Consider the following 12,911-nt stretch of genomic DNA (forward strand, 5'->3'; position numbering starts at 1 on the left):
GGTTTCATGAGCCAAGGCATTAACGGGTAAGCGGGGGTCTCCAAGGATCACAATGGGCATTTCGACGTCCCACTGTGATCTTCCTGTCTGGGAAAAAAGTCCCTGCCTGCAGCTTCCTGAACATGCCACTGTTTCCGAAAGATGCGTGCATCATGCACCTTTCCAGGCCATCCTGTGTAAATGTCAGTGAAACGCCCACGGTGATGCCACAAGCGCCTGGAGAACCATAGAGAAATACCCCTTCCGATTAATGTACTCGGATGCAGTGGGGTGGTGCCAGAATAGGAAATATGCGTCCCATCTATTGCCCCCTCCACAGTTAGGGAAACCCATTTGTGCAAAGCCATCCACAATGTCCTGCACATTCCCCAGAGTCACAGGTTCTTCTTAGCAGGATGCGATTAATGGCCCTGCAAACTTGCATCACCACTATTCCAACGGTCGACTTTCCCACTCCAAACTGGTTTTGCCCGACCGATCGGTAGCTGTCTGGAGTTGCCAGCTTCCAGACTGCAATAGCCACCCGCTTCTCCACTGACAGGGCAGCTCTCAGTCTCGTGTCCTTGCGCTGCAGGGTTGGGGCGAGCTCAGCACACAGTCCCATGAAAGTGGCTTTTCTCATCCTAAAGTTCTGCAGCCACTGCTCGTCATCCCAGACTTGCAGACGATGTGATCCACCACTCAGTGCTTGTTTCCCGAGCCCAAAGGCGGCGTTCCACAGTGCTGAGCACGTCCCGTTACTGCCACAAAAAGCAATTTAGTGTCAGGCGCGTCAGCCGAATCTATATTTCATCATCTGAGCTCTCCTCACTGTCACTTTGGAGCATAAGGAATGCTCAACTGCCAGACGTGATGTGCTGGCAACATTCATCAGCAAAGTCCTCAAGCAGCTCGGCTCCATTTCTTACTGAAATCACGCGGCAGACTCACAATGGCACCAAACGGACTGAAAAGGGAAGCGATGACCACGGGTCATTGGAACAGGAAGCGGAATGACCCGCACCCTTCCCTCCCCTTCCCACAACCCACAGCGCCAAAATGGGAAGAGGTGCTCTGTGGGATAGCTGCCCACAATGCACCACTCACAACAGCGCTGCAAATGCTGCAAGTGTGGACACACTTGCAGCGCTGGTTGCTGTTAGTGTGGACACACTGCAGCGATGGCCCTACACACCTGTACGACCACAGCTGTAACTACCAGCGCTGCAAAAATGTAAGTGTAGCCATACCCTTAGTCACATTTCCCTGATATGTTTCACAAACAGGCTCTTATAAAGATGTTCATCTCACATACATTTGCTGTTAACAAATCAACACTCCTTAGTGAGGAAGTGAACAGCTATTCATTACATTAGACAGTAGAGACTCAAGACGGAAGACAGAAAGACATGCAGAGTTTGAAAGGAGTGACTGAGAGTGACTCCTTAGGGTGTTGGGTGAGGGGAGAGAACCTGTTACTTACTATCTATTCAGCCATGAGAGCTGCCTTGTTTTCACACCTGTGCTTAGCACTGATGGCTAGGGAAGGAGGAGCCAGACAGAAACCCGGATAATCCCCCAGCTGAAGTGCAGACTCACTACCACCTGCTTCCTTGGAGGAATGTAAGGGTTTGCAGACTTCATAAACAAGTGCAGGAACAAACAGGTGACTGCTTGTTCCATCTGAGTGCAGACCCAACAAGTTACTGATCGTTTGTAAATTCAGAGAATCCTGTGAATGTCACTGATTCAAATCTCAGCTGTTCAAGGAAAGTTTTTAAAAGCTGCCAATTTGCTTAAACCTCTCCCTAGTAGTCTCCTAATCTGGACCTGATGCCCCATATCACTTCTGAGCAGAAGTTGTACCTGTGATTCTGACATGGGGAGGCATGAAAGGGAGGACTGACTCAAAACAGCATGCTCCCCTCTTTCCCTCGCAACAAGGTGGGGGATACATACATGTTTGGAAGACAGGAAAACTGGTGAGTGCTCCCCAACATGTTCTTCTACTACCCATGCTACCATGCAAAAGCAAGTTCTGCCTGCAGCAACTCATATCTTCCCTCTATACAGTGTGGGAACAAGCACATGGCCCCAAGGAGTCCTGCAAGTCCAGCAGCAGCTGAAGCCTCTGGCAGCACGGTAACTGCAAGAGCTATACTGTCAGAGAGACATAAAAACAGCCATACTTGAGGTCAGACCAATAGCCCATCTAGCCCACTATCATGTCTTCCAACGGTGGTCAATGACAAATGCTTCAGAAGGGATGAACAAAACAAAACAGGCAATCAAGTGATCCATCCCCTGTCATCCACTCCCAACTTCTGACAGTCAGACACAAGGGACACCCACAGCATGGGGTGGTATCCCTGACCATCTTGGCTAATCATCTCTGCTGGACCTATCCTCCATGAAATTATTTAATTCTTTTTTGAACCTAGTTATACTTTTGGACTTCACAACATCGCCTGGCAACGAGTTCCACTACATGACTGGGCACTGCATGAAGAAGTACTTCCTAGCCCGCAAAAACTTAAGCTCAAATACATTTGTTAGTCTCTAAGGTGCTACAAGTACTCCTGTTCTTTGTGCTGATACAGACTAACAAGGCTACCACTCTGAAACCTACTTCCTTTTGTTTGTTTTAAACCTGCTGCCTATTAATTTCATTGGGTGATCCCCTGGTTCTTGTGTTATATAAAAAGAGTAAATAATACATTCTCCACACCATTCATGATTTTATAGACCTCTACCACAACCCCCCTTAGTTGTCTCTTTTCCAAGATGAAAAGTCCCAGTCCTTTTAATCTCTCCTCATATGAAAGCTGTTTCACATCCTTAATCATTTTTGGTGCCTTTCTCTGTACCTTTTCCAATTCTAATATACATCTTTTTTCGAGATGGGGTGATCAGCACTGCACTCAGTATGCAAGGTGTGGGCATAACATGGATTTATACGGTAGCATTATGATATTTTCTGTCTTATTATCCCTTTCCTAATGGTTTCTAAAATTCTGTTAGCTTTTTTGAACGCTGCTGCATATTGAGTGAAGGTTTTCAGAGAACTATTCACAATGACTCCAAGATCTCTTTGTTGAGCGATAACAGCTAATTTAGACCTCTATCCTTTTGTATGGCAAGAAGCAGTTTGGTGCCATGTGGCATTTGCCCCTCATATAGATCTCAGTCTGGGGCTAGAGGCAAGATGAGAGAAATCTGCAGTCTCAGAGTGCTAAAAGCCTCCTATTTCATGGAGGCAAATTCCCATTTCACTCCCCCCAAATAAAATATTTCACAAACTCCGAACTGAGCCTCCATATTTCCACTTCTTTACACAGGTTATTCCTCTATAAGGCCCAAGGAACCCTTTTATTAACACTGCAACAGGCAATTTTAATTTAAATTGTTTTCCAAGAAACAGTTTTACAAGCTTCTTATAGACTATGGCTACACTGGTGCTTTACAGCGCTGCAACTTTCTCGCTCAGGGGTGTGAAAAAAAACACTCCCCCAAGCGCTGCAAGATACAGCGCTGTAAAGGGTTAGTGTAAACAGTGCTGCAGCGCTGGGAGCACAGCTCCCAGCGCTGCTAGCTAAACCCCATGAGAATATGGAGTACATGCAGCGCTGGGAGGGCTCTCTCCCAGCACTGGCGCTGCGACTACACTCACACTTCAAAGCGCTGCCGCGGCAGCACTCTCGCAGCAGCGCTTTGAAGTTTCGAGTGTAGCCATACCCATACTCTCCACGGGGGATTTATTTAGATTTTTCTCTTATTTAGGCCTATGACCACAACAATCAATCAATCAAGAAACTAACTGCACAGAAGATACAGACCATAGTGGGTTATTTGGTAGAAAACTGACATTTCACACCCATTAGTCAAAGCCTGTCCATGTGAGAAATTATAAATTGCAGTTTGGCTTGATTGGAGCTCATTTTCTGAATCACACACTTAAAAAATTAGGAAAAATAACTGCACAGTTTTGAGCTATAGCTACATCAAAAAGGTACCTAACTTGAGCGTAAACAGAGTGAATTTCTGATGTGATCTACTGTTGCATGAACTGAAGACAAGGAAAATACATAGTTTTGCATCCTTATGGCTCTAATCATCCACTACTCTACCCTTCCAATAGAGGAGGCAGCTAAAGTAGAGTCCTGATGCACTTACATTAAGAACACATCCCTATACATTATATAGTCCGTGCACCAGGTAGAGCCTAGACTAGGAACATGGGTATCAAACATATGCACTACTGAGAGACAAGATGTCTAGTATGTGAAAACAAGCACAACTCCTAGATCACTGTTAAATCTGACACGTGTTCCAGGGAGGGAAAATTCTCAGGGTCCAGACTAATTAGCATTGATTTTAATGAGGATTCAAAACACTTTCTAGAACTGCTTTGTAAATATGAAAAACATACATAGCTGCATTGTTTCAGAACTGCAACACACAGTTACCTTGCATTACCAAGACATTTATGGAGCAGGCTATTCATTCCCTACTCTGATCTTTATTATAATGTAGTAGCTAACATAAAACAAGATCAAAACACAAGATTCAAAGTCCCCAGATCTCCTACTGTAGCAGATATAAAGAGACTAATTGAGAAACTGCTGCATACCAAAGCTGTAAAGGGCAACATGAAAGCTGCTGTACAATGGTTCATGTTAAGTGTGCTAGTTTTACACTATCAGTATTACAACACAATTCTTGCAGCTCTGGCATTCAGGGAGCTAGAAATAGAACACTTTGGATTTGGGATCACACATGCAAACAGCAGCCAGCAAACAGAAACAGCAAGAACAAATGCCAGATAGCATTCAGCTAGGGCCTAGGGAAACAGTGTCACTAAAAACCTGTCAACTGCGAAAGGGATGCAAGTGGAGAGATGTCCACTAGGTTCTTTCCCTAATTCACTTCCCACCGTGGATTCTAGGCCACTGATTCAGCTCCTTGCATGCTACATTCCCTCGCTCCTCCTTACAGCAACAGAGCCAATACCAATACAGAGTAGAGTTATTCCAGTCTATGGGACCTACCCTCCCATTCCTGAACTATGTTCTCCATTAATAGTAACAAGTGTTACATACATACGCATGCCTTTCTTCCTGTGCACTGACAAAAGTAGTCAGGTCCCCTATGTCTACGGGAGAGGCCTCAATTTGTATTGTATTCTTTCTAAACAAACAGGGAGAGAGAGAAAGATGAGCTAAAATAGCGTGTGCAGGTCACATACAGAAGGATCTGACAGCAGTTATTCAGTCTCTTGTGGACAAGAGCAAACTGTTCCATTTTCACAAGCTTTTTTTGAAACCATCCTTCTGCTTACTATTTTGTAAGCAACGTTTATTCATACTCTAAGACATTAAATGAGAGTGGGTGGTGGTGCAGCTCCATTTGTTTCATATTTTTAATTACACTCAAAACATTATAGATTTATAATTTGCTCAGCACCACACCATACACGAGCACAGCCCAGAGGTCAGATGAAGTATAAAGCCATCAATTCCTCCTCCAAAATAATCAGGGGCATATACTCCACAAGGCCCCAGTGCAGGTGAGTTTTTTCAGCTTTTCCTTGTAAGTTTCCACTCTATGTTGTTCAGCTTAGAAAGGGGGTGAGGGGGGAATCCATCTAAAAGTTTCCATCTAAAAAATGAGCTTCAATCCCTGTCTGACAGACTAATGTGTTTTCAGAGAAAACAGGTCATTTCTTTACCAATTTAAGTACTCACTCTATGACAGCATTGTAACATTTACATGCCCATGACAAGAAATTGTGGACAGTATATGGGGAGGGGAAAGAAGGGGATGATTAAGATATTATAAGCTTTCTATGGCACTGGAAATGAAAAAAAAGTGCAGGATAGTAAAATGTTCTCCTTAAAACTAACTAAACTCCCGTGAAAATGTGCAAGTTTTCTAGGAAAGTGTTCCTCAAAAGGTTCAGACTTTTGCAAGAATCTTCCAAACCTATCAGGCAAGTTATCAGATGTTTGCGCTAGTTTCAAAGGACACAAAAGAAGCACTTCATCTTCATCATATCTATGCTTGAACAGGAACCTGTGTTAGGACAGAGCTGGTATTTTAAGCAAACATTTCGGAAGGAGGCGGGGTGGTCAGTTTTAAATGGAAAAAGCATTAACACCATGGCTGATCTACACAACGAAATTGACAGGCATACTTACTCTGTAATAGTTTAGCAATTCCAAAGTAACTCCACCATATTCCAGAAAAGTCACTTATTTCAGAACATAAGAACGGCCATACTGGGTCAGACCAAAGGTCCATCTATCCCAGTGTCTGTCTTCCAACAGTGACCAATGCTAGATGCTTCAGAGGGAATGAAAAGAACAGGTAATCATGGAGGAATTCATTACCTGTCATCCACTCCCAGTTTCAGACAATCAGAAGCTAGTGATACCCAGACCATGGGGTTCCATTCCTGACCACCTTGGCTAACAGCCATTGATGTTTCTATCCTCCATGAACTTATCCAATTCTTTTTTGAACCCCGTTATACACCACCACCACTTGGCAACAAGTTCTACAGGCTGTGTGTTGTGTGAAGTACTTTCTTCCGTTTGTTTTAAACTTGCTGCCTATTAATTTCATTGGGTGACCACTGGTTCTTGTGTTATGTGAAGGAGTAAATAACACTTCCTTATTCACTTTCTCTATACCATTCATGATCTTATAGACCTCTATCATATTCCCCCTGCCCCCATCATCTCTTTTCCAAGCTAAAAAGTTCATCTTTTTTAATCTCGTCTCATATGGAAGTTGTTCTATACCCTTAATCATTTGTTGCCCTTCTCAGAGTAGAGTGTTTGCATGCGGGATTTATTTTGGAATACCTGTGTGACGCAGTATGGAATCTGGGGGCCACTATCATCGATATCATTATTGCAAAATAGCAAGGAATCTGACCAGATATGTCCTGTAAGGTATCTGTGAAAACATTGTGATTTGCAAAGTATGATCATCTTGTTTATATGTCTGTATCACCTTTGTATTATGAGTCACAGATACGTACGGTATATCTATATTTCCAAACGTGCACTGTGTTTCTGGATGACACCCCCAGACAGATTGGCATCAGCCCGTAGGCCTGCTTGATGGCCCATCAAGGGACATCAGCTATACAATGAACCCATTGAAAGGAACCAAGGACTACACCTTATGACTCAGCAAGGCATGCAGGGGCTTGCCTATAGACAGAACTTTTAAGGCCTTTCAATGCCATGTGCTATGAGTTTGTGCTTGAAACAAAGGAAGTACCAGACATGGCAAAAGGGCTATAAAGGCCAGCTGCATCATCTCAAGTTTGTCTTCAGTCCTGCTTCTTAACTTTGCTACAAACTGAATCTCTGCACAAAGGACTGAATGACCCATCCAAGCTGCAGATGTGTTCCTGAGGGATTTTCAAGCCAGCAAACTCACCAATACTGCTAAGAACCTGATATATGGACTTTGAAGTCTTTTTAGGTATGTGATTGCTTTACCATTTAACAACTCTTCTTGTTCTTTTTTCTTCATAATAAACCTATAGATTTAGGTACTAAAGGATTGGCTGCCAGCGTGGTATTTTGGGTAAGATCCAAACTTATACTGACCCTGGTAGGTGGCTGACCCTTCAGGGTCAGAAGAACATTTTGTATAGGTTAGCAGAGTTATTTAAATAACTTCTCATTGCACTGGACCTATGTGCTGATTGTGAGCCATAGAACTAGAATGCAATACAGGGGGCTGTGTGATTTCATTTTTGCTTCTTGATAACCAATGTAGGGGGATCAGAAGCACGGTTTGTGACTGGTTGGGGGAGTTTAATTTCAGTGTTACCCACCAGTCTTGGGAGTATCTGCTCTCCCTTTTGCAGCCTGCCCTGACCTTGGCATTTCCAGTGAGGGCTGCTCTAGGCACACCGGGTCACAACCTGTGCTGGTTAATTTCCCCATGTATACAAGTCCTCAGTGACTACCCTGGAAAGATCTTCAGAGTACATGCATAAGGGAAGCAAAAGATACCTATTTTATCATAATCCTCATGAATCACAACAGGGAATATCTGGTCACCCACACTGGAAGGGCTGAAATTCTCAAATCTGCTTCTCCCAACAACCAAACAAGAAAACCCCTGCTAGCAGAAATCTAGTGGAATTTTAACTCCTTCAGTAAGAGAACAGAGATTTCAAAGTCATTTTGACTTCTTGACAGGCACACCGCTACTCAAGCAAATTTAAGACCATGTGACCCTGACCTTAAGTCAAGCAACTAAAGAAGACTGAATGACCTTCTAGAAAAGAATACTATTACTAAAAAATGTAAAATCAATATTAACACGCCAAGAATTAAGTCTTGAAGCAGACAGCACAATTCAATTTCCCAAAGCTCTTTTACACTAGAGAATCTACAAGTCAAAGAGTCAGGAGACAGGTGAGTCTCTCTAGCCCCTTGATCAGCTCCAAAACAACTGGTAGGAAATGGACTGTAAAGCTTCAAATCATTAGCTCAATTAGGCCAGGTAAACAAACGAGGCACTTACTAATGTTTACCAACTACGATGCCCATTTGTTTTTAATCAAAGGGAAATCTAAAATTTGCAGCTTATGTAGTCTGCCTTTAAACCCCAGTAACCGGGTTAAATTAGAAGTCAAAACATAGAGATCATTTAAAGCTAAGCACACAAATCAGATGCTGAACAGAAATTTAAATGGCAGAGCTTATTGCCTAGAAAAATCCTAGGTGCTATTTACAGAGTTCATCTAAAGTGCAGGAGTTACCATGAGAAAAGGTTAACTCAAATATTCCCCTATTTACCTGGGCATAGTGCTCCAAGGAGCTCCTCCTTTAGTGAGGTTATCTCCCAGTGACTGAACTTTTCAGAAGTACTTTGATCACAGCTCCCAGGGTATGACAGTTCAGGCGATCCACACTGCTCTGAGTTTCCTAGCAAGGGTCTCCACAAACATGCAATTAATTTGGAACTTCATTTCCCAGCCCTTCGGAAAAATTTCCCTACACAATGTAAGCAGCCGCTCTATTACTTTACAGAGGAACAAAACTGAAACGTGCTGTCCCATTTACTACAAAAGAAATCCAAAACAGAAGTACAGATGTTTCTGCCGGGAGAGCTCATCCCACAACTAAGACAAGACTGGACATTCCTGGGGTAAATGTTACAAAACTGCAGTGTAGCTTTGATCCAACATTTAGACAACCAACACATGCTATGCCACCAGGGCCGGTGCAACCATTTAGGCGAACTAGGCGGTTGCCTAGGGTGCCAAGATTTGGGGGCGCCAAAAAGTGGCACCCCCCAAAATTTTTTTAAATGGTTGCAGCCTGCTGCTGGAGGGGCTGAGCTGCCGGCAGCAGCAGCTGCCTGCCGCCGGCAGCCCAAGGTGTCCCCTGGGTCAGGGCGCCGCCGGTCAGTGCGCCCCTGAGGTCAGTGCGCCGCGCGATGCAGCCTGGCAGCCCAGGGCGCCCCCGCCCCTAGGGTCAGCGAGCCGCCGCCGCAGCGGGCAGCCCAGGGCGTTTCCTCCCCGGGTCAGGGAGCCACCGCCGCAGCCCGGCAGCCCAGGTCGCGTCCCCCCACCCAGGTCGGGGAGCCGGCGCGCGGCCCCGGCAAGCCCAGGGCGCCCCCCCCCCGGGGTCAGGGAGCCGCGAGACCCACGCGCGGGGCGGCGAAATGTCCCGGCGCCTAGGGCACCAGAAACTCTAGCGCCGGTCCTGTATGCCACACACCAGGATGTGCAGTTCAGTAAGGATTGTGTATACACACGGCTCAGTTTGTGGTTACTGGGCAAAGGACCTGGCGGGGAGAGGGTGTGTGTATATGTGGGAGGTTAATCCTGGCATGTGGCATTAACGAGCAAGTAAAATATAATTGTAAGACACGTGCAAAAAGCCCTGAGGCTATTCATGACCCACAGATCAGCTGGGTGAACTAACACAAACAAGCATGGCACCGAAATAGCTCAGCTGAATCTATGAATGAAGTTTAAAAGACTTGTTTATCTCCGCACTCATGTGTGCAAAGCCCGAAAAATATTAGGGATCTACAGAAGCAACCAATTCCCTTACTCTCAGACTAAATGAAGGGGAGTGTGGACCACAAAAAATTTGGGGGGGCAGGGGTTTGGAGGTTGCAGAGCCACATCAGCAGAACTCCCATATGTGGACAAATAAATGGGGAGGCAGAAACAGGTTTACTAGAAGGAGCCCCATGCAGATCCACACATCAGCCTTTACGGAAAGGGGGATGGACACATGCCCATCTGCCACAAACCCCTCTACTCTCAGCCCAGCTTGCTAGAGTGGGTAGCCACAGATGCCCCAGCCCCCCCCCCATGGCCCCACCTTTCTTGAACTCCTCCAGCATGGCATCAAGCTTGGTATCATTGAAGACAAAGTGCAGTGGGTGGTTGTAGAAGCGAGTGATTGTCTTGAGCGGGGTGCAATCATCTGGGTCCACAAAGGCCAGGTCCTTGACGAAGAGCAGGTCCACAATGTTGGAGCGGTCGCCCTCGAAGACAGGGATGCGAGTGTAGCCACTCTCCATGATCTCAGACATGGTGTTGAAGTCCAGAACAGCCTCAGCAGCGATCATGAAGCAGTCTCGGAGTGGGGTCATCACATCCTCCACTGTCTTGGTGCGCAGCTCCAGTGCCCCTTGGATGATGTTAAGCTCCTCCTTGACCAGATCGTTGTAAGGGTCGGTGACCCGCAGCATCTCAAGCAGCTTCTCGCGGTTGTAGACCGTGCCGATCTCCTGGCCCAGCACGCAGTCCAGCAGCTTGCTGACAGGGTAGGAGGCTGGAAAGGTCATCATCATAAAGAACTTAGTGAGGAAGATGGTGTTGGCACCCACGGCCAAGCCATGACGGGAGCAGATGGCCTGTGGCACGATCTCACCGAAGATGACGATGCCGATGGTGGAGACCACGACAGCCACCAGCCCGGAGCCAGCGATGTCATCCAGCAGGATGGTGAGCGTGGTGTTGACCAGCACGTTGCCCAGCAGCAGGGAGCACAGCAGGTAGTTGCCCTGGCGGCGCACTGGCTCGATGCGCTTGGCGTAGTTCTTCTCCTTGTCGGTGCCGCAGTTCTGCACGATGCGCAGCTCCATGGGGTCCAGGGCCATGAGGCCCAGGTTGAGACCACTGAACATGCCAGAGAGGCAGAGGAGCAGGGAGATGAAGATCACCTGCAGCCAGAAGGGCAGCAGGAACTTCTTCTCCTCGCCCACGATCATCTTCGTGTCCTCGCCATCGTGGTAGATCCAGGTGGTCTCGGTCCAGGGCGGGGGGCCGGCGGGGCCCTCGGCCCCGACCAACCCGCTCCCGGGGGGGCCGGCGGCCCCCAGCGCGGCCGGGCCCGACACCGAGGTGCACAGGTAGTAGGACTTGCTCTTCTCGGTCTTGCGCAGGGGCTTGATCTCGATCTCGATGATGCCCGAGGTGCGGCGGTTGAGCTCGATGCGCGGCTGGACGATGATGTCCGAGGTGCGGATCCCGCAGCGCTGCGGGGAGCTGCTCTCCGGCGGCCCGTCCTCCTGCTCGGCCGGCGGCCGCCCGCCCCGCCGCCGCTCGTGCTCGGTGAAGGCGATGCGGGTCCAGGTATCGTTGTTGATGTTCTGCCCGTAGACCCGCAGCTTGACGTGGGTCCGCTCGCTCACCCGCAGCGCGCCCCCCTTCATGAAGGAGACGTCGTCCGTGTCCTCCAGCCGCAGCCCGATGATCACCGTCTCCTCCGCGTCGCCCGGGGCCCCGCTGTCCCCGGCTGAGGAGGCGGAGGGGACGCCGGCGGCGGCCGGGGGCTGCTCGCCCAAGCAGCCGCTGAGGAGCAGCAGCAGCAGCAGCAGCAGGACCCGCGCCCCCCGACCGCCGCCCCCCATGTTCCGAGCGGGCAGCGCGGCCGAGCCCAGCGCCATTTTCAGTCAGGGATCAGAACCGCCGGGGCCAGACATAGCGGGACGGCAGCATCCTTCGGCGGCGGCGGCGGCGACAGCGGCCGCCCGCGAGAGCTGACAAGCGCCGACTGCCGGGCCCTGGAGGAGCCGCTTCAACCCCTATCCCAGGGACGGAGCCGGCGGCGCGCGCGACCAATCAGGGCAGGCACGGGACCCAGAAGCCGTCCCCCAGCCAATGCCGAGGCGGCAGGGGCAGGGCCCCGCTGAAGCCTGCCCCACCCCCTCACCGCTGAGTTTCCAGCTGGCGAGCGCGTGACTCTTGTGTGTACGCGAAAGGGAGAGGGGCGTGGCTATCGGGACGCTGCGAGCCAATGGAACAGAGTCTCTGCCTCAGGGGGCGGGGACTTCCAGGGGAGCAACCAACGGAGGCGCGTGCTCTTCGCGGGTCTGTGTCCAGGTGGAGCTGGCGCGTGCTTGCAGTGCTCTGGGCGTGGGTTTGGTAGCACCGCGGCCAGGCAGCCACCCGCAGCCAGTTGCCTTCGGCAACGCCTCTTAGACGGGTGTGGAGCTTGAGCGCATCTATCGATGCTTCACGCATTCGTGTGTGCAAGGGTGCATCCGTCCGTGCACCACGCCGCTCCATTCACACTATGGAACACGCACAGACCTGCACAACCTTTGCAGCTGAACATGGAACACGAGCATCTCCGTGCATGTGCGCCTACAATGCATCTAACTGACTGTGCAATTTAGTGTTGCATCCACCTGTGCATGCAGGTACTAGATGCTTCGGCTTGTGCATGCATCTATAAATCCATCTCCTTAACCAGCTCTTTATTTACACTGAGATAATGCACAGGGCCTTTACTGACCTCCCCGCCTCTGCACTTGGAATTGGGGTGCAATTCCCATTTCTAGTGGGTATGCTCACAGTAGCTGCCCCATGTAGGTACCCACAGCCAAGAGCCAGGTTTGCACTTATGGCAGATGGCTGGTCCCGGTGCTCTGCC

General features: G+C 48.7%; 1 protein-coding gene across 1 annotated transcript in view; it reads right to left on the reverse strand.

Moving 5' to 3' along the window:
* The window catches only part of CNNM2 (cyclin and CBS domain divalent metal cation transport mediator 2), a 198,271-nt gene extending 186,349 nt beyond the window's left edge, over positions 1-11,922 (reverse strand). Inside the window, exon 1 of the mRNA XM_075072943.1 lies at positions 10,350-11,922. Within this exon, the coding sequence (XP_074929044.1) occupies positions 10,350-11,922 (1,573 nt within the window). The remainder of the gene's footprint in view (positions 1-10,349) is intronic.
* Positions 11,923-12,911: the final 989 nt, after the last annotated feature.

This window comes from Chelonoidis abingdonii, chromosome 16, assembly GCF_003597395.2.
Source record: "Chelonoidis abingdonii isolate Lonesome George chromosome 16, CheloAbing_2.0, whole genome shotgun sequence".
In the NCBI taxonomy this organism is placed as follows: Eukaryota; Metazoa; Chordata; order Testudines; family Testudinidae; genus Chelonoidis; species Chelonoidis abingdonii.